Below are 25,541 nucleotides of genomic sequence, written 5' to 3'. Positions count from 1 at the left end.
TAAAAATAGTAAGAAGCAAGGAGTCAGGAAAATTCAAGCTTGAGCTCCAGGTCTGCCACTACCCAACTGAAGGAGCTTTGGCAAGTTATTTCATCCTTCCAAGCCTGTTTCCTCATTAGTAAAGTTAAGAGATTAGTCTCTTCTCCTTCAACTGCAGAGCCTGGAAAGGCAGTAGGCAGAGGGCCTATGTGTCTGGGTCCAAACTTCCTAAGCTGGCTGTTCCTTCCTTTACTCCTTCTACATGAATGGAGTCAAGCTTCCTAACTAGATTCTCCCCTTTCCTTTTCCCCTTTTCCTTTTGGCCTGCTGAGCTTTTGTCTGGTGCCCACAGGACGGTCAGGAGAGAGAGAAGGGATGCAGATCTGGTGCCCAGTTTTGGGCTGGCATGCCAGTCAGGGATGGGCTCACATGTCTGGGACCAAACTTTCAGCCTCGGTAGTTTGGTTACATGTGGGGAAACTGAAAAAATAAGTGTATACATTGAAGTTAATGGTAGCCAGGTTTCTCACTACTGGACCCACAGACACACATACATTTGTTTACGTACTTACATTTCCCAGTTCTTTCATTAAAACAGAAAGCCACAAAGAGCACCTCCAATAGCAGTGGGCGCTGCTAGCACCTAGGATTTGTTTCTAAATACCCTCCTTCACTAAAAGGAACTAAAACTCCTTACGGAAATGACTGACTCCAGGGCTAGGTCAGGAAAATACAAGATAAGCCTGGAACATCTTGCATCAGAAAGTAAATGTGTCATCAACGAATAACGAGAACATGTCAGAAGGACACAAGAAACAACTTTAAAGGGGCTTCTACTGACCAACTCTGGGAAAATTTGAGATCAGAACTTAAAAAGATAGCAATAAATTGTAACCCTTTACGAAAATAGGAATCCATGAGTACATACTGATGTAAATAAATGAAAAAGTAAAAATATATGGAGGAAAAGGGGATGCTCTCTGTTATGGTTGAACGCCAACTAATAAATCTAGAAGGAGTGATGAAATTAGAAAATCACCATTTGGCATCCATAGTGATAAATGATTCAGACAAAAATCATCAACGGATCCTAAATCTGATAGGTAGGAGAAAGTTTAGTGAGGCACAGAATATTTACAGTCTTAAAGCATCTCCCCACAAAACATTAATTGCTTAACAATTGATAAGTACACCATATTTATTAATTAATCTTATAGAGTGAAGGAGCCCTGGTGGCGCAGTGGTTAAGTGTTCAGCTGCCAACCAAAAGGTGTGCAGTTCAAATCCACCAGCCACTCCTTGGAAGCCTTCTGAGGCAGTTCTACCCTGTCCTATAGGATCGCTCTAAGTCAGAATCGACTCAATGGCAATAGGTTTGGTATATACTGAAAAACCTGTGAAAGCAGGAACTCAACGGGACTGCTTTGTGTTTCTGGGTCTTGCAAGTTTTCTGCCTTTGACAAGGTGCAGTCTCATCACTTTTCTATTTATCGCTTGTTTTAGTGGAAAATATTTGAGATTTCCTTCTCTGACAGGTTTCTGCCTTACACAGGTTCTGACCTTTGCAGGTCTTACTGTAGTAGAGAAGCCTGACACACACAATCTTAACAAAGTGATGAAAGTCAACATCACCAGTAATGGAACAAATTGACTTCATGTGACTCCTGAGAGGATTCACTGAGAAGAGCACAGTTTCACTTCTATGGCGTTCTTCCCAAAGATGCAAAAATCCTGAGGAAACATCAGATAAACCAAATTGGAGGACCTTCTACCAAGCCACTAGACTGTATTCTTCAAAAATGTCAAAGTCATGAAAGACAAGGGAAGAATTGTTCTAGACTGAGGAAAACTGAAGAACAAAATGACAAAACTTATTATTGGATTGGCTTTTGGGCTTAAAATAGAAATCACTGGGAAAAAACAAGGGACATCTGAATGAAGTACATGGATTACATGGTAATACTGGATCAATGATAACTTCCTGATTTTGATGGCTGTACTGTAGAAGGAGAGAATGTCCTTGTAATTAGGAAAAATACACTTAAGTGTTAAGGTTATACAGTTCTGGGGCATCATTTTTGTTAAACAGTGCAGAAATGTTAAGGATTGAAGAATCTGGGTAAAGGATATGTGGGAAGTCTGTGTAGTACTGCTATAACTTTTAAGTAATTTGCAAACTATTTCAAAATAAAGAGTTAATTAGAGACTGATCCAAATGATACTTTTATTCTACACATTAAAAAAAAAAAAAACCCATTGCCATCCAGTAGATTCCAACTCATAGCGACCCTATAGGACAGAGTAGAACTGTCCCATAGAGTTTCCATGGAGCACCTGGTGGATTTGAACTGCCGACCTTTTGGTTAGCAGCCGCAGCTCTTAACCACTACGCCACCAGCGTTTCCATTCTATATAGCACATTTGATACAAGTGAATCAGCAAAAATATTCAAATTATCATTCAAAAGTACTTCATAAGCATGAATTGTCAGTTCACATGATCATTTTAAGACCAGATACGACGCATATCTTCTTTTTCATTAAAGTAGAAAGCCACAACGAGCAACACCATCTGATTGTTGTCAAATTATTGCATCTTAGAATGGAATAGTTACATTTTGCAATTACAAAAAAAGTAAAATAAAATGAAGAGTCCAAGACAAAGACACCATTACTAAAATACATTTATACTGCTACATGGAGCTGCACAGAAGGATTGCATGGAGAAAAAGAGTAGGCAGAGGTATTAGGAGTTTCAGTGACATTAACATTTACACAGGGTTTGAATCTAAGCTGTAAGAAAATTAAAATACAAAAGAGGTCTTGTCCTGAGGAGACGACAATGTGGAACAAGAACCAAGGTACATATGGATGAAAAACATTTTCAAACATTCCCATTACCCAATACAGATAAATCTGTAGCTTCACAGACTGTTGAAACTTTTGAGAGACAGTGTGCCAGAAGAGAAAGGACTCAGAAGAGACTTGGATTTTACTGGCTCCACAAGTTTCCAGCCCTGTGAGCACAAGTTAATCAATTACTCACTCAAGGTGGCCACCATCACTCACTTGGACTACTGCAATCGCCTCCTGTTCTATTTCCATTCTTGTTCCCCTTTAATCCACTCTCCACAAATTACTAGTATCTTTTAAAAAAATATGAATCAGATTATGTTACTTGCATGCTTAAAACACTCCAAGAGCTTCCCATTACTTACCGAATAAAATCCAACCCTTGGACATGGCCTAAAATGCTCTATATTATTTTGCCCTGCGTACTTGCTCTAACCTCATTTCGTACCACTTTCCTCCCTGCTCACTATGCTAGGAACACACTGGCCTCTTTTTTGTTCTTTTGTTCTTCAATCACACCCAACTCTTTCCTGTCTCTGGGTCTTTGCATGGCCTGGAATTACGTAGGTAAGCTCCTTAACGTCATTCGGGACTAACATCAAATGTCACTTCTTCAGAAAGACTTTACTACCCCTTCCCTTCATCACTCTCCATCACATTATCCTATTTCACTGTCCTCACTGCACTGATTATCTGAAATTCCTTTATTTATGCATTTGTTACTTGCTTACTATCTCCTGAGTCCCTCAGTATACTGAGTCCCTGAATGTGCACTCCGTAACAGAAGTAATCTTGTCTGACTTGTTCTGGGCTGTAACCCCAGCAACTTGAGTAGTGTCTGGCCCACAGTAAGAATGCAATAAATAACATATGTGGAATGGCTTAAAGCTACTTCTCAGGTCTTCAGTTTCCTCATTCATGAAATGGAGATAATTATACCTGCTCTGGCAATTAGAAAGTCTAACGTTTACTAAGCTTTCACTCTGCCTCAAACCAAAAAACCCATTGCTGGCGAATGGATTGTCTTAGTGACCCTATGAGTAGAAATGCCCCATGGGTTTCTAAAGAGCAGCTGGTGGATTCAAACTGGCAAGCTTTTGGTTAGCAGCCATAGTTCTTAATCACTTTGCATGAATATTCTCATTCACTATTATGATTGTCATTTTACAAACGCGGTTACTGCCCTAACCACACAGGGCCAGTAGTGAGGACTCTGGTGTGAATCCAGACCTGCCTAACCTCAGAAACCGAGCTTTTAACCACTGCTTTATAGTTCCTAGAAAGATGCTTCCTTCTATTACAGCGAAGTCTGCTACGCCATCTGTCCCTCTCAAGTCCTGGTCTGTCAGCTGGGACAAGTGAAGAAAGCTATTATATCCCTCAAAGTTTCTTTTCCAAGATGAACACCCCCATTTCCTTCAATCCTTCCTTAAGTGACCCTTATATTCTGGTCACTTTCCTCTGTACGAACTTGAGTTTGACAACGTCTCTCCCATTCCAGAAGTGGTGGTTTTCACTGAACAAGTACTAAAGGGGTATCAGAACAGAAGACTGCACAGGAGCTGAGGAGATGCAGATGTTGTGAGTGGCCGAGAGGGTTGCGGTCAACACAGGAAGGCTTCCTGGGGGAGGTGATCCTCGAGCCTAAGTCAAGGGCAATAAGTAGCTGGCAGGCAGCCAGAAAAACCCGGGAAAAAGGGCCGCGGGAGAGCCGCCGCTGGGGGCCGCTAAGTCGAGACAAAGGCTGGTGGAGCTTCAGAAGAAAGATCAAGCGCACATCCCAAGTGATGACGAACTTGCAAGAGAAAGAGCGAAAGCGTCTCCCGAAAAATAAGTTAGAGAGGAACTGGGGGAGCGCACACGACGAGCGACAGTCATGAAGCGAAACGCGAACCTACCCGCAATCTGGCAACCCGGCCTCCGTAGCTCGACTACAAGCGCCACCACCTGAAGCGCCTGGTAGCGAAGGCTGCGGCGGCCTTCCCCCAGATATCGCGAGGAAGGGCAGGTTTCGCGAGATCTGAGCTCTCCTCTCTGACAGGCGCGCGTTCTTTCCGGAAGCTATGGGAGGGCTCTGGATTAAGCGATGCAGCAGCAATGTTTTGTGTGGCTGGCGGTCCAGTCATGCTGGGTTCTTCACCAGGGCTGGAGAAAGGGTAGAGCCTTTGCTGAGCCCGTGGTGGAGTGGGACAGGAGGTGCTGAAAGGGGGCTGAGGCGGCTCAGGGCGTGGAGGCGCCCGAGCCCGTCCCGGGACCTGACTTTGCAGCCGCCACGGCGGTCGAAGAACACGAACCCTTTCACGCGGGCGCAGGAGGAAGAGTGGCGGCGGCGAAACAAGACGGTCCTCACGTATGTGGCCGCGGCCGCCGTGGGCATGCTGGGGGCGTCCTACGCCGCTGTGCCCCTTTATCGGCTCTATTGCCAGGTAGGGGGCCGGCGCTGTCCACCTGGCGTCGCGATCAGTAGTGGCGCTGGTGCAGAACAGATCCCTCGACAGCGATCGCTCTGTGTTGTGTCGTAGGAAGGGATAATCAAGATTTTACCAGAGAGGAAACGGGCTTAAAAGAGTGACCTATCAAGGTCACCAAAGAAGTGAGTGGGAAAGCTGCATATAGAGCCCAAGTTCCGATCGTGATTGGGCTTACACCACGCGGCATTTCTAAAACAGTGAAGTTCCCTGATCTCTAAACTAAACAAACAAAAAAAGAACTCCCAAACCGGCTGCCATCAAGTTGGTTCCGATTCATAGCGACCGTGCAGGACAGCGGCTGGTGGATTCGAACCGTCAGCATTTTGGTTAGCAGCCGAAGGCAACCACTGCGCCACCAGGGCTCCAAATCTCTGAACTACACCCCACCGAAAAGGTCCGTGGTCTGCCCTCCTGTAACTCTAGCAGCCTGCCTAACCCTCCCTGCTCACACAAGACCTCTTTTAAAATGTAACTTATATGAATACATTCATTCTGTGAACCACACGTGGTCTGTGTTGTTACTTGTGCTTAAACCTGGAGTAGTCGTTCATCCATATAGAGAGGCATGAATTAGGCCTTTGAGACTTAATTAAATCAGAATGTTCAGGAGTGTGAGTCAGGCATCAGTACATTTTAAATTCCTCAGGAGGTGGCTATGAGTCGGAATTGAGGGGTCTGGTTTTTTCAGGGTGTTTCAATGTGCAGCAAAGTTTGAGAATCACTGGCTTAACATCATGACTGATATTCACATTGAGGGTTATGACCCTCCCCTGCCATCATTCTTAATGCCTGGCTTATTTCCTCTATCCTGATGGCGATCAACTTGCCTTTCCCTTCGATCGTGTCTGAAGCAGTAGAGGAAATCTGGTTGCGCAGTGCTTAAAAGCTCAGCTGCTAACCAAAAGGTCTGCAGTTTAAATCCACCAGCTGCTCCTTGGAAACCGTATCGGGTATTTCTACCCTTTCTTGTGGGGTCACTATGAATCGGATTCAACTTGAGGGCAATGAGTTTTGGAAGCAGCAGAAGTCAAAACGGCTTTTCTTTTCTGTCTGTTAATGTCAACATTTGAGTGGGAAATCCAACAGCTTGATTTTTGGAGGATGAGTATAGACTCTGAATTAGTTTTGCAGAGATTGGCCAGGACCAAGTATTAACTTCAAAACCTACCTGTCGGTTAAACCATAAGTAGAACTGAATCCAAAACAGCAAGTATAGATTCCCCCTCACAACTACTAGGAGGTGGGAGGTGATTTTGTCCCCCAGGGAACATTTGGCAGCTAGTCAGAATTGACTCCATGGCAACGTTTTTTTTTTTTTTTTTTTTTTTGTTAGAGACAATTTTGGTTGTCACAACTGGGGTGCAGAGAGTACTTCTGATATCTAGTGTACAAGACAGCCTCCCACAAGGAATTATGCAGCCCCAAATGTCAATAGTGCCAAGGTTAAACCCTGCCAAACTGAAGAACATGACAATATTATGTGTGTATGTGTGTTTTAGAAGCCCTGGTGGTGCAGTGGTTAAAAGCCCAGGCTGCTAATCAAAAGGTCGGCAGTTCGAGTCCACCAGCAGCTCCTTGGATAACCCTATGGGGCAGTTCTACTCTGTCCTATAGGGTCACTATGAGTAAGAATCGACTTGACAGCAATGGATTTGTTTTTTTGGTTTATGTATGTTTTAAGGAGCCCTGGTGGGACAGTGGTTAAGCACTTGACTACTAACCTAAAGGTCGAGTGGTTGAAACTTACCAGGCACTCTGCAGGAGAAAAGACCTGGCAATTTGCTTGAGTAAAGATTCACATCCTCGGAGACCCTATGGTGCAGTTCTCTCTGTCATGTTGGGTCACTATTAGTCAGAATGATTCACTGGCACACGACAACAATATGTGTTTTAAGGGGGGAGGGGGATGAGAAAACGGAAATGGGAAAAAAATTAATTTGTAATTCTGAACTTAACTTGAATGTAAAAGTGATAGTGACATTTCCAAAATAGCACCCCGGTTGCATCTGGAATCACAGCACTTTAGATTCATAAAGAAAGGGTTATGTAGACCACTTAATACAGTGACCTTTTTTTTTCACAGGTAAGAAAAACTGTAGCCCAAAGAAATTAATTTATTCAGTTCTTGGAACTAGTAAGTGACAGAACTGGCCCAGGACATCTTTTCAGTACCCTCTTCTGCTTTTTTGTTTTGTTTTGTTTTAATTTCTCTAAGCACTGGACTTGAAAATTTGAAAAATCTATATTCAAAGACTGCCTGTCAGGAAAATGACATTAAGGAATCTTTTGGGGAGCACTTAATTATTTTTTTATTTAAATGACTTTCATAAATTCTTCTGGAAGAGGAGTTACATCTTAAATCTCAAACATAGCACTTTTTTCTTTTAGGTAGAAGATTGTATCTATTAAACAAGGGTAAATAAAGATTTGTCCTAATAGAAAATTTAGAGTCATCATGTAATTTGATAATGTTGCATAGTACTAGAGTGAAGCTAGTTGACTTAACAAGCAGAAGATTTTTTTTTTTTTTTTTGCTGGGAGTCTTCCCCTAGCCTCAAATTTGGTATTTTTTTCCTAGTATAGTAACACGTTAATTATCCGGAGACCATAATTCTGGCAACCTCGAGCATCAGAAGAATGATGACCTTGGAAGTAAGGATTTTTTTTTAAAGCACCTCTGATAAATAATTAATGGCAATGGAAATAGGCAAGAAGTGTCAGACACAAATTAACTATTAGTTGATTCAATGGCCAAATGATATTCATTATGCTTTGATTCACAGCTGATATCTGTAAAAACTGTATTACAGAAACAAATACATAAAAAGATACAAAACCATTAACCAACATGGAAAAAGGCTTATGATGATGCCTGAGAGAAGCAGACTATGAAAGTCAAGCTATAGACTAATTTGGGCTATAAAGTTATGAAATAGACAATAGAGGAGCATGAAAAAAAGTTATTTAAACGTTTTAATTGAAATTACCAGGTCGTGGGTAAATTTTATTTCTATTAATGAATAATAGTGTGAAATACTAGCAATAAAGCATATTAAATAAAAGTTAAGCTAAAAATCCTGAGCTTTATTATCAGTGATATTTCACTTATCTAGAGACTCATCTTCTCTCAAGTAACTCATTTTTGACCATGCCAGGTAACCAAGGGATTATTAATGAGTAAATATGGATAACTTTAACAAATATAGGCCCCTTGGTACCCGCAAAGCAGCCAACCCATTGACACAGTCATAGGAGTTGTTTGGTGAGGGCATATAAACCTGGAGCCCTGGTGGCATAGTGGTTAAGAGCTCAGCTGCTAACCAAAAGGTCAGCAGTTGGAATCCATTAGCTGCTCTTTAGAAATCCTACGGCGCAGTTCTGTCCTGTAGGGTTGCTGTGATTCGGAATCGACTCAATGGCAACGGTTTTTTTTTTTTTTTTTTAATGAATAAATCTAGCTCCAACTGGATTATTAAAGTTAACTGAATAATTCAAGTTGTTTTTAAAATTTAATTTTATCCAGTAGATCATCACCATCTAAAAGTATTGTTTAACACATTGTACTTTCATATCTTTTTCTAGGCTACTGGGCTTGGAGGATCTGTAGTGGCAGGCCATGCATCAGACCAGATTGAAACCATGGTGCCTGTTAAGGATCGCATCATTAAGGTTACCTTTAATGCAGACGTGCATGCAAGTCTCCAGTGGAACTTTAGACCTCAGCAAACCGAGATATATGTAAGTGACTAAAGCAGTTAATAAAAGATTACTTTTTCAATGTAAAAATTCTTTTCTTTCATCCTTAACCTGTTTCATAGTTTACGAAACACTCATGTAAACTTAATTTCAAAATTCTGACAGATTTCATCGCTGGGATTTTTATTCCCAGAGACTACTTTTTGATAGTGCTCTACGCCTAATGTAACAGACTATACTTTAACTGTTATATATCATTATAGTAAAACTTCGTTTGAAAGAATGGAAAATTTCATCTGTTTTTGCAAAAATCATGTTAGGAGTTCACTACGTAGTCCTCTGGTCGCTAATTTCGGGAGTAGCTGCAGCTGTCAGGCATATAGCCAGTTTCTCCTCAGGTGTGGATGTTGAAAACCATTGGTTACAATGAAAAGTAAATGAAAGGAAAAATGTTGAAAATCATTGGTTACGATGAAAAGTAGTTTATTGATTTACATGAAAAGTGGCCCTGTCCCTCCAAAAAAAAGAAAAAAATTGAAGACCTTTGAAGTAGTCATAATAGTCATGCTATACTCCAGTAAGACTATACCTAAAAGGTAAAAGGTTTCATAAGATCTTGACTAACTTGGAGGATTTAATTGAAATTATCTCATTAATTGAGGATTGCCCAGAAAGACTTAATTTCAACCATTATTGAAAATGCTTATAATTTTCCCTAGATTAGTAAACATGACTGATTCTCTGTAATGACTGAAATTCTACAAGTTATTTTGAATGTCTGTTCCAATTACATGGTAGTGTACAAGGTATTAGTGGCAGAATTGGTACAAGTGAAAAAACATTCTTTGGAAACTTTTTTTAAAAGCATTGCTATTTTTCTTATCTGTTGTTTTCTTAAAAAACAAAGATTTAAACCTTTTTGGTTAACTAAAGGTTCTATTCATTCAGAGTTTTACTCTGGTCGTAAGGAGGCTGAATTTAATGGTGGTAAAAAACCAGAAAACCAAACCTGTTGCCCTTGAGTCAATTCTGACTCACAGTGGCCCTATAAGACAAAGTAGAACTGCCCCATAGGGTTTCCAAGGAGTAGCTGGTGGATTTGAACTGCTGACCTTTTGGTTAGCAGCTGAGCTCTTAACCGTTGTGCCACCAGGGCTCCTTAATGGTGGTATCCTTTAAATTTTGTTTTTAGTCAATCATGTAATGTTATTCAAGTGTAAGTATTACCAAGAACTTAGGCTTGGGCTGTGATAGGCTAGGCTTGTCCATGAACACATTTTAAATAACATAATATGCAGATTTTTGCTTGAAGACTTCAAATATACAAGAGGATAATCCATAACTAATTATGCATAATAGAGCATTCATTCTTCATTGATAAACATGCAAATAAAATTTGAAACTCAGTTATATTTGTGGGTAATATTTGCTATTTATTTTGCTGACCTAATATTCGTTTGGAGCCTTGGTGGTGCAGTATTAGAGAGCTTGGCTGCTAACAAAAGGTCAGCAGTTTCAGTCCACCAGCTGCTCCTTGGAAACCCTATGGGGCAGTTCTACTCTGTCCTATTGGGTTGCTAGGAGTATGAATTGACTCAATGGCAACGGGTCTGGTTTTTTTTTTTTTTTTTGGTGTATTAGTTTACATTAGGTATTGTCATCTGATGAATAAGGAAAATATTAGGACTGTAGTAGGGAAGAGAAAGAACTGCGTGAGATCTAAATATGGATAACGTATATTTTCTTTAAAACAGGTAATGCCAGGAGAGACTGCACTGGCATTTTATAAAGCTAAGAATCCTACTGACAAACCAGTAATCGGAATTTCTACATACAATGTTGTACCATTTGAAGCTGGACAGTATTTCAACAAAATACAGGTACAACTAAATGTAAACTTTATAGACTATGATAAAGGCACATGAAACTGTTTCACACTAAATTTAGTAAAAAAAAAAAAAAAAATTTAGTAGATACTTGTAATTTCTGAAAACACATTTTTCTAAACTTCAAGCTGTTTTTTTTCCCCATTGTTTACAGCAGTTATGTGGAGAATGAGAGCCAAAGCAAATGAGTATCTGCTTTTAAGATTAGAAGAAATAGTTGGTGATTCTCAATCCTTAAAACAAAACTCAGTTTGAAATGAAAAGATGCTATTAGTCCATGACAGATCTAAAGATACAACTATCTTTAACAGTGTGCTTATGAAAGCCAATAAACGAGCCATTTTTTTAGTTTCTGTTAGAGTAATAGAATAGGAATGTTATATTAAATTATGTCTTACTATAACTTCCAGTGCTTCTGTTTTGAAGAACAAAGGCTTAATCCACAAGAGGAAGTAGACATGCCAGTGTTTTTCTACATTGATCCTGAATTTGCTGAAGATCCAAGAATGGTGAATGTTGAGCTCATTACTCTTTCTTATACTTTTTTTGAAGCTAAAGAAGGGCACAAGTTGCCAGTTCCAGGCTATAATTGAAGTCAGCAACTAAACCTTCAAATTTGTGATTTTTGAAAAATCATGTTTCTGCCTTCTCAGAGAAGAAATAATTCTACTATAATATATAGCCTTATATTTAATTATTATGCACTTGCCCCCCCCCACCCCTCAACTAATTTACCCCACTTAAAATTCAGAGAACAAGTTTAGCTTTTACCATAAGGAACCCACAGTGCCCGTTCAGAATGTGTGACTGTTCACCACGAGACTTAGAGAGTAGTGTTAAAAGAAACTGCTTTATTTTTTAAATATGCAGGCATGGATTTAATGGTATAGCCTAATTCAATCTCTTCCAGATTACTGGCCCTTCATACTTGAAGCATTGAATCTAAGAATTAAAAACAAAAATTTATACCTAATGTTTATTTTAGGCTATAGACCAGAACTTCTGACCGTGTTTATTATTATGTCTAAAATAGTTGGTTGCTACTTGCCTTCAGTGTGAATTCAGTCATTATTTTATAAAAGCTCAGCATGGAAGAGGAGTCACTAAGTAACTTGCCCAAGGTTACATTCTTATTTCAAATTCTGTTTTTCCTCTAAGATCTAGGGCTAATTTACATTCAGAGTACTGAATAGATAATTACTTTGAAACTGTGGTACTGTGAAATTGAAATAAAATGTCTAAGTCCATCTATTAGGCTTCCAGGATTTACTGTGATAATTCCAAGTCCCCAAATGTTGAACTGTGTAAGTGTGGGGTTGGGTACATGTACTGACATCAAAAGTTCTTCTGTGAACAAACTCTAAAAAAGATACATTAAATTATTTTAATAGTAATTTATTTGTCATTGTAATTTATGTAAAATAATGCACAATTTATTCTTGAGCGTTTTCCAGTAAAGTCTGTCTTCTAAATAGAAATGTTAAATTACTGTAAAAAAGAGCAAACATTTAGGATTATAAAGAATCAAGTTTAAAGGCAACCTGATGCAGCGTCCAGGGACGTTTACAATCATCAAGGCTTTACCTCTCATTCTAAACAAGAGTATTAGAAGTGCAAATTGACTTTTTACATTCAACTTTAGTTAAATGAAGGCACTCAGTAATCTTCCTGAAAAATACCTTTAGTTTCTCACATTTTATGCTTAACATCTATTCAGAATTATTTTGTAATAAAGTAATCTTCATCTACTCTTATCACAACTGTGTGATAGATGATTTCTTTTCAAAATGTAGGAAGGCCTGTAAAACCTAAGACCCTGAAATTAAACTCAATGGTTGAAGTATAGTAAATATTTCTTCGGCTGAACTTTCAAGTGAATCTATGTCACAAACAAGTTCTTTTGAGATAAATGTTGAACTGTTGTCCAGAACCATGAATGTTACCCTGGAACTGTTACTCTTCTATTTGAACTTCATTACTGCAGAGGAGAAATGTCCCAGTATCCACCATGACTTTGACGTACTGGTAGGTCTTGTCTTCCAGGTTTCAAAGCTGGACAGGGTCTAGCCTTTAGAGAGGTGGCACTCCTGATGTGGCCTGGGAGCTGGCAGTCCAGTTTTGCCTGGAACAAAGAGAGGAAGGTAGCCAGCTATCTCTGTCCGTTTCTCATTTCTCCCCATTCTTTGATAAGTGTTTTCTTCATCTTTCTCTGCTGGGAGACTGGAGACCCACAGTCTAGTAGAGAAGTGGGAATTTACTTCTTCCATTGGTGAAGGAGGGTGTGAGGAGAATAAAAAAGGCTGATAGCTCACTGGTGGCTAGGCATTCATTAGTAATTAAATGGGATGATTAGTGCAGCTGGAGCATTAGATAGTAAATAGGAGCAATCCAGACCTATCTGGAAGACTTAACAATGAATGGTTTTTACCAGGATCAATTAACAGGTATTGACTGCACATTCAGGATAAATGCATGATTTCAGTACTAAGTTTCTATTGATAATTATTTTTGTTAGCATTACAATATTTCTATACTGTAAACCAACTTATGTATTCCCAAGCCTCATTATTTCTAGTTGAAAAGGCTAAAAAGAATATTTCATTAGTGAGCAATAGTTCATCACCATTTGAGTGATCAGGGGTAACTTCTGGAATGGTATTTCAATCACCACAGTGTCAGTGTCACATGGCCCGAATGTAAATACCAAATACAGAAGTGACAACTGCACTGAAATGCACAATATGGTCTGTAAGTTTTGTAAGGTCAAGTTTTTACCTCAACAGTCAGTATAACTCTGAACTCTTCTGAGGTGATTCACATCAATTTCTTCATAAACAGTTCTGAAACAAAACCAGCCATCATGGCAAAAGGGTTAGGTATCAATTAAGACATTGATAGTTAATTTCAAAGTACTATTTTGGTTTTTAACTGCGAGCAACCTAACTAAAAATTTGGTACTAGTTTGAGTATTCAGGCTACATCGGTGAATAAACACAGAACTTTGCCCTGAAGCTTATATTCCCGCTTTCTTTAATTCTACTGTTGCAATCCTTATGCATCTTGCAAATATCCTTAGTGTTTAACCAGTTCAGTTTTGTGATTTAAATGAAAAATATGGCTCAAATTTGGACAGAGTTTCCTGTCTGCAAAAAAAAAACACCAACTGTTTAGCTTTTCCTGGTTTAAAAAAAACCCAAAATGCTCTACTCCAGTTTATTTAACCTATGTTAGTCCAGGCTCCTAAGCAATCCTACAACTGACATCTTTCATTCCATATCTTACATATACCCATAGGTAGGAAATGGTATCTATACCCATAAACATGACATTCAGATATAAAAATCAGCACTGTAAAGCCATGATCCCCAACTTTATGGGGCCTCCCAGCATGGCCCTGCAATCTTAATGTTTCTCTAATAAGCTTCATTTCTTGTTTTCCACAGATTTCAACCTTCTTTAGCCTGTGATCCCCCTTTCTCACTCTCAGCCAGATCTCAGTTAAATGTCATGATACAGAAACTTCCTCATCTTCCATCACTTAATCTTCATCTGCACCTCTCTTCTATTGTTGTGATTCTGTCCACCCCTGGCTTCTGAAACACATCACTCGTTCAGTTATCCCCCATTCCTAAATCTTCTGCCTCATCCTCTCTACTAGATCCTACCCCTCGGCATTAACAGATGCTGTCGCATCTCCCGTTCTATAAAACACAGTCTTTCAATCCATAGATATTTAACAGTAATCACCTCATTCGTCTTTTCTAGCTGTCAGACACTTCCCATCATTCTTTCACATGTAAGCTTCTAGTAAGTTATCTATGTATTATCTTCATCTCTTACTTTTTAATACACTGAAATTTGTCTTCCATACTCATCACTCTACCAAAATGACTTACTAAGACCACCCATGATTTCTATATCTTTTCTAATATCTAGTTTTCAGTCCTCTGTCTTACTTGACCTCTTAGCAATGTTCATCAGAGTCGTACATGCCCTTCTCTTTGCTTCCAAATTACAATTTCCACATCTGTTAACAGGTTCCCTATTGCTCTCTCAATTCTTGGCTTTGGCTTTGACTTTTCCATCGCCAAGTCTCTTTCTTTCCTTGGCCTCTTTGTACAAGTTGTTCTCTGGGCCTGTAACATTCCCAGACTTGTCCCATGACTAACAATTGCAGGTCTCAGCTTTAATGTCACCTCCTCCAACCTCCAATTAAATTAATAATTCTCCCTGTTATACATTATCAATTCACTGCATTTTTTCACACCGTTAAGACCAATTTCAAGTATATGTTTGCCTGCTGATTTAATTTGTCTACATACTCGATTTGACCTCCATGAGGACAGGGAGCAAGTCTCTTGTTCAATATTATAAATTGGGCACCAACCACAGTTCCTGGCACATAATAAATGTTAAATAAATTCGTTAAATGAATGAATTGTGTATTTTTTACTTTGTCCTGCTAGAGTAGAAATTCTTAACTGGGGGTTCATAGATAAACAGTGATATCCTGCAGAATTCTGTGCTTTTCTTTGGAGAGAAGTCCCTGGATTTCATGAGATTTTCAAAGGAATTGAGACAACCTACAGCCCAGAAATGAAGAACCACAATGGTAGAAACTTCTAAAACTTTATCTCTGGAGCTTTTCTACTGTCTCTTATCTTTGATATCTGTGCACTGCCATATCTACTTAATCTAATTAATTGGAATATAATAAAAAAGCTTCTCCACTTCCCCTTTGGAGGCAGAAACTGATAAAAACATTGTTTCCAGAGAGCATACCTAGTTTAATATCAATTACTTCTAATCCCACAAATCACTAATACAATTCAGTGATACACTAATAAGCAGAATAATGATGTAGGGCAATTTCACAATCTTGAATAAGGAGAAAATATTTAGTGAACTCCTAAGTCTAGAAGATTTATTCATACATTATTCCAAAATGTATCACTAAATTGAGCATTTAAACTGGGGGTCAAAAACTCAAATCCCTACCATTCCAGGCAGATCAAATGAATGGATGGAGCGGGTCAGGTGGCGCCCAGTAGACTGCACAGGCATGCCTTGTCTAAAGGAGGCAGCTACCACTCAGCTCCAACCTGTTGCTGACATGTCAAAATACAGGCCTGGTTCTGCCAGAGCTTCCAAATGATTCAGAAATTTAGATTTTTTGGAAATAGTCCAGTTTTTTGCTATTGGAAATTAATTTTAAAAATGCACATTTTAAATTTTGTATAGATCAAGCAAAACACGACTACTGGCAAAATACAGTTTCTGAACAATGATTTCCATAAACTTGTTATAATCATTTGTAAGAACTTTGGGAGTAACCTTCAATCAATCAAAGTATATTAAAACTCTAGTAAATGTATCACTCCCCTATTCCACAAATATTTATGTTCTTTTGACCAATATGAAATAAAATAATGGTGCTTTAAGGATTTCAAGTTTAAAAGTACTTTTTTACACTAAACACTTTATTAATCCATTTGAAGTACATTTTTGTCATAGGTAGGAGCCCTGGTGGCACAGTGGTTAAGAGCTCAGCTGCTAACCAAAAGGTTGGCAGTTTGAATCTACCAGCCGCTCCTTGGAAACCCTATGGGGCAGTTCTACTCTGTCTTGTAGGGTCACTATGAGTTGGAACCGACTCAACAGCAATGAATTTGGTTTTGTTTGGTTTGTCATAGGTAGTGAAGACTAAAAACAAGTTCTTATATATGTTCTTTGGGGTTCAGTAGTCAGAGAACAAGTAAAATATCCATTCAATGTGGTATTATGTCAAACAATCAGCAAATAGTGCCTTTCCAAAGCTAAAGAGAACTTGACTTTTACCAAGGCATCTATGAGGAATCCATTAATATCCATGTTGGTCCTGGTTATTTCTTAATGTGCAACTTCAGCATTTTGATTTTTTAGAAACAAGGCCAAGAACAATAAGACCATTAAGAGCAACAGACTCCATAAAGCCTTTTAAGTCATTTTTAATAAGGCCATCAATTTCTGCCTACACCTAAACGAAGTTAAATGTATAACCAAGCCCCATTAGCTCTGCTACCATAGGGTACCCAGACAAGAAAATATTAATCATTTTGTAATGACTTACTCTGCAGTGACATCAGGAGCTAAGGGATCAAACTCCATTACCTCGTAGTAATTGGATGGCTGAAGATCATTCTTTGTCATCGCTTTAGGGGGCAAAAAAGGAACCTGTAAACACACAGTGTGCTTTTCCAAGAGATGTGTGCAATTAACACTCTCTTCGTAATTTAAAAACTTCAAAGAAGATCCTAACAAGAGACTGACAACCAGAAACAAAACTATATATAAAATATTTCCAAACCTCAAGTATCTATTTACCATAATGTTCAAAAGATGATATGCAGTTCAACACATTTTTTCAACTTCCTAATGTCCACAGTGGATAAGCTTTTGGCTGCTAACGGAAAGGCTGGCAGTTCAAATCCACCAGTTGCTCCTTGGAAACCCTATCGGGCAGTTCTACTTTGTCTGATAGAGTCGCTATGAGTCAGAATTGACTCCATGGCAACGGGTTTGGTTTGGTTTGAATGTCAGTCATAATGGTACCTACCCTAAATTTAAGTTTAGTTCATGAAGCTTAAAATAGAAATGAGCTCCTCTAATTTCCCCTCTCTATATATCTTTTTTTAATATCTAGCTTTAATTACCAATAAATGTTTGGCAAACTCAAACATTCTCACAAGTTTCCTTATTTGATGCAAATAATAAGGTCTCAGGTACCTGGATGATTGCCGGGCAAGGATGGCAGCCTCTGGTTTGATGATGTTGCTGGGATGCTCTGTAGATTAACCAACTGTAGTTATAATGAATGTGAATCTTTTGGAAACTGAAGAAAGCATGGCATGTGCTCAAACATTCTACATTAAGCTTTTCTTTTTTATTATTTAGATTCCTGGGCTTCCGAGTGGCACTGTTCTAAGAACCATATACACCTTCTCACTTACCGACTATCTTGTTATTTGACATTTCACATTTACAACAACAGTAAAAAATCTACTATCCAACTATCTTGCACATTAATGATGCATGTCTGGCAGTAACGAACACCGGTGCGTGAGGCGAGAGTAATGCCGGCTTTGATGGTTAAGGTCATGTGTCAAGTTTGCTGGGCCATGATTCTCAGTGGTTTGGCAGTCATGAAATGATGTAATTTGGCCATTATGTACTGATGTAGTCATCCTCCATTTTTGTGATCTGATGTGGGCATCCTCCATTTTTGCACAATATCGATTTCACACAACGACGTGGTCTTTGGCACCTGGCCATGTCGATAAGTGAGAAGAGAGTGTACTCTCAACTGAATACAAATTAGTAATTTTAAACTATTCAGTTTTCTAGGCAATAACCACTTACAAAAATTACTGTTCTTGTCTGGTTTTATACTCACTGCACACCAGGTTTTCATATAAAATTTAAAATACATAGCAAAAACATTGCTTTTAAAAAAGAAGTGGGATTGGATTCCAAATTCTCAGTTGTTTCAAGCTAAATATGAAATATCTCAGCCTCAACTAGGAAAAACAAAAACTAAAAATCTCAACTCCACAGAGAAGCAGAAAGTGGCCCTATCAAATCAGAGTCTGAGAAGATAAACATTAAATTCTAAATTAGAAATACCTCTTTCTTGTCCTAGTGTCCCCCATTAATTTCAAAAATAAGTATCGGGCACATACTAAATGGTGGGCATTGATAATGGAGTAATAGATAAAATAGGCCAAGTTGCTGCCCTCAGGGAACAGACAGTTAACAAACAAATAAGCAGATGTTAGATGGAAGTGCTTACAGGACTTCATTTTCAGGATTTAATCTGTAAATGCAGGGCAAAGGAGATCAGAGAGGCTAGAGTGGATGAGAGTGGGGGGAAGGGAGCACTGGTCTGCTATATAGTCGGCAGGGGATCATCGCCAATAGGAACATTTGAGCAGAGACCCAAGTGAAGTGGGCCCTGTGATGGTCTGAGGGAATAGCAAGTTCACAGGCTCTGAAGCAGAAAAAGCCAATGGGAATACTCTTGTTTTTCTTCATATCGCATAAGTCTGCCTTTTACTAAAGATTTCCACGGAGAGGAGTCCAATGTGGTTGAAGCAGAGTGAGCAAAGAGAAGGCGGCAAGGGATGGGGTAGGAAAGGTGTCGGGGGAGATCAGATCAGCAGTTCACACTTGCCCTGAGTGCAACAGAGGGAAAGAAAATCGCAATGGTTTTGAACAGATAAGTGATATAATATGACTTTACTTTTTCAAAAGCTTGCTCTGGTTTCTGTTTTGAGAAAAAATTGTGAGGGATAGCAGGGGAGAGGGGGAAAGGCAAAAGCAGAAGCAGGAAGACCCTTAGAAGGCCACTGCAATAACCATCTGATGGTGGTTTGAGCTGGGATGTCAATGTGGAGGTGGTGAGAAGTGGCTGGATACTGGGTATAAAATGCAGGTGAAAGATAAAGTTCAAGAGTAATTTCTCAAGGTTTCTGGCCTGAGCAACTGAGAAAGTGGAGTGGCCTTCTTACTGGGGAAGACTGCAGGAGGAGCAGCCTGGCAGCGGGGACTGAGAAGAAATCAAGGGGTTGTGTTAAGCAGAATATGAATACATGAGTTCAAAGGTCAGGGGAGGGAGCTGTGCTGGAGATTCAAACATGTAAGTTGTCAGCATGTAAATGGTTCTTTAAGATATGTAACCAAAAGACCACTGAGGAATGAATGTAGCATGGAAAAGAGAGATCTGAAGCCTGAGCCCTGGGGTCTCCAGCACTGAAAGGTCAGAATAGGAGGAGAGGCTAACAGAGGAGTTGGAGATGAGAGGAGTGGGGGTGAAGTGAGAGAAGAACCAAAAGTGAGTGGGGTCTCTGAAAGCACATGTACAAAGAGGAGGAAGTGATTAACTTTGTCACATGCTACTGAAATATCTAGTGAAATGAGGACTAAGAAGTGCAGTAGTAGTTTAGTACTATGGAAGTCACTCGTGACCTTGACAAGAGCTGTCAGTACAGTGGTAGGGATGAAAGCCTATTTGTGATCTGTCAAAGAGGGCAGGAGGAAAACGTGAAAACAGCAAATGCAAACAACGGTAAAGGAATTTTGATCCTTAACTATTTTCCTAACAGAAGTGAGACTCAACTTAGATTAAAAAGGAACCGAGGAAAAGTCCTATCAAGGGCTGGATCAACTCATTATAAATATAAAAAGAAGCACTGAGCAGAACATGAGAACTAACAACCAGACAGCCTCTTTTTGTGGCCAGGATCATCTGCTGACTAGGTGCACTGCCAGAGAAGGGTTTCATTACTTACATTGTCATAGGTGTGACTTGAGGCGAGGTTTTGGCTGGTCCTTTGGGGAAGCCTAGGATAGTGTGAAAACACAGCATGGTTACCCTACAGTGAGAACACAAATGCAAAAAGTAAGATGATTTTCCTGATCTAAAAACAACATCTATCTAAAACGTAACCTTCAGACTGCGCACAAGTAGTACTTTTATATAACAATTGTCCCATGGTCTCAGTGTCCACCAGGGCAGGATGTGCAAACACCAAAGCAATCGAAGACATACAGTACTGTGCCTTGGCAGTGGTAACCCTGAACCCCCGGAGCGTGCACAGCACACAGATAAGAACAGAACTTTCAGTCTTTGCATCAGAGTAGCTACCACCTCATCATTTCCCAAAGGATGAGAGGCAATGCCAAGTAAAGGGTAGAAGAGAGCGGGGAGGGTTCTGGTTATCGGTAAGATGGAGGCAACACCTTCCACCCTGTCTCTCCCACTGAATGCCACTATAAAACCTTGACAGAATGCACAAAGCAATTATCTGAGAACTCTGAAGGGTAAACAGTAGCAGGCAGGTTGGGAAAGACCAGTATTCAAAGCACCACAGAACCGTTGGTGAAATTTACCATTTTTCCCCCTCTGCTACTCTCTAGCCTGAATGCAATGCAGCCTAAAAACCAAAAGCTGACGTCAGTGAAGACAGAGACAACTCCAGGAGAAGCCCTCTAGTTTTCACTCAAGGAGCAAGAATGGAAACTCCTGACACTGAGTATGGAAATCCCTCTCCCCATTTTTTTCTTCTCTTTGTTCCCTCAAGCCCTAACTCCCAGGCAATTCCAAGGTGCAAGCAGTGACGGCGGAGGCGACAGGGACCTGTAGGAGCTTAAAACTGTGATGGAGGAGAATCTTTCTCTGCACTAGGTAGAACTGTGATCTCAAGACTATGGGACAAACCCCTGTTGTTTCTTTTTTCCTCTGTCCTGCCATTTGGTCCCAGTCACGAGCATAGTTGAGGAGATGAATAGCAGAGTGGGTAAGTAAAGGTCCAGTTTTCTGACTGTAGGACCAAAAAGGGGTGCTCCAGGAAACCAGAAAGCAGCAGAAAATTCACAAAGAAGGAGCAACTAAGGAAAGCAGCCTCATGAAATTGTCTATGACCTCCTGGGCTCACCCCTGCACCGTATGTGCATGGATCTGATCCCATTCAGGATACCAAAGACATTGAGAACTAAACACACAGCCTGCTGTCTATACCTCAGACTGACCACTGGTTTGCGCACATGTGGGACAGATATGAATAACTTAACTAACGTTGAAAACTTAACTTACATTGGAAATAGCCCACATAGGGCAGGATGAAACCTGGGCATAAACCTGCCCAGATGGTTTGCCTACTAAAAGCAAAATATCAACGTTCTCTACAGGATTTAAATAAGGCCAAGAGCCTATAACATATATTATAAGCATCCAGGATACAATCCAAAATTACAAGGCATATGAAGAACCAAGAGCCCCAGTGGTGTAGTGGTTATGAGCTATGGCAAGCTACAGCTGCTAACCGAAAGGTTGACAGTTTCAATCTACCGAATGCTCCCTGGAAATCCTATGGGGCAGTTCTACTCTACCCTAGAGGGTCGCTATGAGTTGGAATCGACTTGACAGCAACGAGCTTGGTTTTTCGGGTTTTATGAAGAACCAGGAAAACTTAACTTCCATGAGAAAAGAGAATCAACACACACCAAGGCCAACAAGACAGAAGTTGGAATTATCTGTCAGATTGCAAAGTACCTATTATACGAATGCTCCAGTAAGCAATCACAATCTTGAAAAAAAAAGGAAAAACACTCTCAGCAAAGAAATGCAGGATATAGAGAACCAAATGGAAATTTTAAAAATTTTTTGAAAAATACAATAACAAATAAAAATAGGATGAGCTTAATAGCAAAATGGAGATGACAGAGGAAATAAGTCAGTGAGATTGAACACTGATCATCAATAGAAATTATCCAATCTGAACAACAAATAGGAAAAAAAACAAGTGAAAATAAAAGGTGAACAGAACCCCAGGGACTTATGAGACAATGATAGCAGGTCTAATATTTGTGTCATCACAGTCTCAGGAAGAAAACAGACAGCATGTAAGAAAGGCTGAAAACACCTCAAGTTTGGTGAAAGACAAACACCCAAAGATTCAAGAAGCTCAATGTAGTGGGTTAAATGGTGGTCCCCCCCCAAAAGATACATACACACCATGATTCTGGGAACCCGTGAATGTTACCATATTTGGAAAAAGGATCTTTGCAGTTGTAATGAATTTAAGGACCCTGTATTGTCCAGATGCGCCCTAAATCTAATCACAAACATCCTTAAAAGAGAAAAGCAGAGGGAGACTTAATACACACAGAGGAAAAAGTGGGTCACTATGAGTCAAAATTGACTCAATAGCACCTAACAACAACCCCTAATCTACTAAGTCGGTATTTCTGGGGACCAGCAGTTTGAATTTTTAACAGGCATCCAAGTGATTTTTATGCACAGTAAAGTATGAGATCCACTAGATTACTGATTAAAATGAACAGGTATTAGCCAGCATTTGACTTTTTTACGTGTTTTAGACAGGTGATTATTGGAAAGAGATTTCTTCTGCATTACTCATCCTTTCTCATATTGCCCAACAAGATTGGAATAATAGGAAAACCGTATTAGCTACTTTACACATTATTTACCAAGCCTACGACATTTTAGCATTTACTTGCATCCCACATAGTCAAGATGAGAGGCGGCCAACCTAAGGTACTGACTCAATTTAGTGGTTCATGAGAATAAGCCATTGACACTCTTATCATTTTCCAACATATGGATCTTTCCTTTCTCCTCTTCTTCCTTTTTTTTTTTTTGTTGTTTTTCTTCCCAGTTTGATTCTTCTTTCTTATTCTTCTCCTAGGTCCCTTCTTTTTTTTTTTTTAATACAGAAAAATAATTCAGTGGTTGGTACATGAGTGTTTAAATAAAACACTAAAAAAACCAAAAACCAAACCCATTGCCATTGAGTCAATTCTGACAGCAACCCTACAGGACAGAGTAGAACTGTACCGTTGGGTTTCCAAGGGTATAAATTTTTATGGAAGCAGACTGTCACATCTTTCTCACACAGAGGCACTGGTGGTTTCGAACCACTGATCATTCAGTTAGCAGTCAAGCACTTCAACCAACGTGCGACCAGTGCTGCTCCTATATTAAAAAAGTTTGGTGCAAGTCAAACCCAACTTTTGTTGATTTCTTACTTTATTCTATCCTGCCTCTCCTGACCTTAGGTAACCACATTTTTTTTGGTTTCTTCTGTGTCCTGGCATTTTTTTAATGCAAAGAGGCAATTATAAATATGTATTTTATTCCTACTTTTTTACACAAATGCAATATAGTATACTACACATATTGCTTTATACCTCATTTCACGTAACAACAAATGTATTGGTGACTGTCCCTCAGATAGAGAGCCTACTTTTTTATTCCAACTGTACAGTAGTACACTGAGTAAATGTTTACTTACCTAGTCCCAACTAATGGATGCTTAAGCTATTTTCAATTATTTGCTATTGTACCAAATGCTGTAATGTATACTCTTATACTTTCTTTTGTATAAATACAATATAAATTCCTAGAACTGAAACTGTAAGTTCAAAGGTAAATGCATTTATAATTTTGATATTGCCACTTGCCCCTGGTAAGGCAGCCAGCAAACTGTATGTTAGCAAATGTTTGGATTTTTACCAATCCAATAGATGAAAAAATTATGTCTTGCTGTATTTTGATCTACATTTCTCTTACTATATGTGAGGCTGAGCATCTTTGCACATGTTTCTGGGTCATTTGTACTTCTTTTTTGGTGGACTATCAGTTCATCAGACCTGCCACTTATTAGCTATATTAACTTGGGCAGGCTCAGTTTCCTTTCTAGATCTCAGGCTCCTTTTCTGCAAAATGCAAATAATAATATTACTGACCCAGGAACTTCATGAAGATTAAATAAGAGAAACAAAAAGAGGTGAGCAAAGTGCCTGGCACGTGGCAAGTGACCTGTCATTGGTGTAGCCATTACTGTTACAATTTTGAACCTCACTTCTCCTCTCTCTCCTGTGTCATTGTGTTCCTGTTTCCCCCTTCATGTCCAGTCACCACTAAAAAATAATAGATACAGATAATTTATTGAAGGCTTATTATGTACCAAATGCTATATTATGAGTTTTATATACAGTATCTCACTGAATCTTTGCAAAAATCCTAGGAAGCCTTCTTGGAAGAAAAACAAAGGTTCACGGTGATTAAGTATCTCAAACAAGGTCATATAGCTGGTTGGATGTAGTGCTGAGATTTTAACTCAGGTCTGATCAATTTCCAAGTCTCTGCTTTTTTCTACCATGCCTTGTTTTCTTAAATGTAAGTAATCAGAATATCTTAGTTCTGCAATGTTATGACATACTTACAAGGGTGTTTCTGTATTTCCTGAGGCTACAAAGTTCAACTGTGGATGGCAACTGGGGTTCACGTTGTCTGTCATAACAGAACTTGGAGATTTAAAATCTAGAACACAAGATGGACTTGTTGCTTGGGTTAAAAACACTTTGTCAGTCAGTTGTTCTGCTGGATTTTCCACAGTGAAAAATGACCAAATTACAGAGGTTAATTTAGAAATTTCTGTCACCAAAAAACCATGGGATTTCTTAAAAAATTAAAAACCATCATTCATAGCAGCTGGCTAGGAAGAAATCCCATGTTGCAAGAAGAGGTTGTCATAAAGGTAGCAAATGCTACTGTTTTGGGTTTTCTAAAATCTCAAGCTAACCCAGGAGGGAAGGATTTTGACGTGTCTTATTCTGTCAAGCACAAAAGTAAAATGCTAACTGGTATGCTCTGAGCTCTACACTGACTGCCCCCCAGCTCTTAACTTCCTATATAATTCTAAGGGAGGCCCCCCAAAGGGAGTAATTCTTTTCTGCCTCTGAAAATTCCTGATAAGAACCTAAGAAAGCTCTCCAATGTAACAGGACCCCATACATTCCATTGGCTCACATAAGTAGCCAACATTTTAGAAACGGGAGAAATTATTTTAAAAATCCACAGACACAGTGATACTGAATATTATAACTCTGGAAAAATGCTTCAGAGAAAAACAAACTGATTTCAGTTTGGAAAATTTCTGAAATTCAGCACTTTTCATCATTCTTATTGTGTAATTTACCAAAATTTTGGGGGAATAAGGATTGTAGAAGATGACAAATAAGAGAGATAAGACAGGTAACCCTAAGCTTACGATGCAACTTATAAACATTATGTCATTTACCTTCATAGCAATCTC

The 25,541-nt window shown here is 39.3% G+C and overlaps 3 protein-coding genes across 10 annotated transcripts in view; 1 reads left to right on the top strand and 2 right to left on the bottom strand.

The window, feature by feature from the left end:
* STXBP4 (syntaxin binding protein 4) overlaps positions 1–4,828 on the bottom strand; it is a 200,433-nt gene extending 195,605 nt beyond the window's left edge. For all 5 annotated transcript variants that reach the window (XM_064271257.1, XM_023553563.2, XM_003414609.4 and 2 more), the window contains exon 1: positions 4,730–4,828. The gene's annotated coding sequence lies outside the window, so the exon portion shown is untranslated. The remainder of the gene's footprint in view (positions 1–4,729) is intronic.
* Positions 4,770–24,675, top strand: LOC100666553 (cytochrome c oxidase assembly protein COX11, mitochondrial). 4 transcript variants are annotated; one of them, XM_023553567.2, is made up of 5 exons: positions 4,770–5,257; positions 8,885–9,040; positions 10,753–10,878; positions 11,295–11,393; positions 20,839–24,675. In XM_023553567.2, the coding sequence occupies exons 1-5, from the start codon at positions 4,895–4,897 to the stop codon at positions 20,857–20,859; spliced, it is 765 nt and encodes a 254-aa protein (XP_023409335.1). In that variant the 5' UTR covers positions 4,770–4,894; the 3' UTR covers positions 20,860–24,675. The 4 variants fall into 4 exon arrangements, with proteins under 4 accessions (XP_023409335.1, XP_064127332.1, XP_023409336.1 ...); XM_064271262.1 differs by lacking the exon at positions 20,839–24,675 and adding an exon at positions 17,818–20,831; XM_023553568.2 differs by lacking the exon at positions 11,295–11,393.
* On the bottom strand, positions 12,206–24,746 carry LOC135228092 (TOM1-like protein 1). Its single transcript, XM_064271263.1, has 6 exons — positions 24,670–24,746; positions 20,211–20,262; positions 17,650–17,707; positions 16,994–17,075; positions 13,660–13,724; positions 12,206–13,006 (listed from the first exon to the last, which is right to left on the bottom strand). Exons 1-5 carry the CDS (start codon positions 24,741–24,743, stop codon positions 13,661–13,663), a joined length of 330 nt encoding a protein of 109 aa, XP_064127333.1. The 5' UTR covers positions 24,744–24,746; the 3' UTR covers positions 12,206–13,006; position 13,660.
* Between the last annotated feature and the right edge of the window lie 795 nt (positions 24,747–25,541).

Source organism: Loxodonta africana, chromosome 18, assembly GCF_030014295.1.
Source record: "Loxodonta africana isolate mLoxAfr1 chromosome 18, mLoxAfr1.hap2, whole genome shotgun sequence".
In the NCBI taxonomy this organism is placed as follows: Eukaryota; Metazoa; Chordata; class Mammalia; order Proboscidea; family Elephantidae; genus Loxodonta; species Loxodonta africana.
Note: the sequence above shows the minus strand (reverse complement) of the source record. Positions and strands in the feature narration are given on the sequence as shown.

What these genes read in the sequence shown, in the direction of transcription:
- LOC100666553 (XM_003414392.4), top strand. Translation starts at nt 4,895, where the DNA reads ATGGGAGGGCTCTGGATTAAGCGATGCAGCAGCAATGTTTTGTGTGGC. An exon ending in TTTATCGGCTCTATTGCCAG is followed by an intron (nt 5,258 to 8,884) that starts GTAGGGGGCCGG and finishes ATCTTTTTCTAG; the next exon opens with GCTACTGGGCTTGGAGGATC. An exon ending in AGTATTTCAACAAAATACAG is followed by an intron (nt 10,879 to 11,294) that starts GTACAACTAAAT and finishes TATAACTTCCAG; the next exon opens with TGCTTCTGTTTTGAAGAACA.
- LOC135228092 (XM_064271263.1), bottom strand. Translation starts at nt 24,743, where the DNA reads ATGACAGACAACGTGAACCCCAGTTGCCATCCACAGTTGAACTTTGTA. An exon ending in CAAGTCACACCTATGACAAT is followed by an intron (nt 17,708 to 20,210) that starts GTAAGTAATGAA and finishes GTTAATCTACAG; the next exon opens with AGCATCCCAGCAACATCATC. An exon ending in GCTCCTGATGTCACTGCAGA is followed by an intron (nt 13,725 to 16,993) that starts GTAAGTCATTAC and finishes GTTTTGTTTCAG; the next exon opens with AACTGTTTATGAAGAAATTG.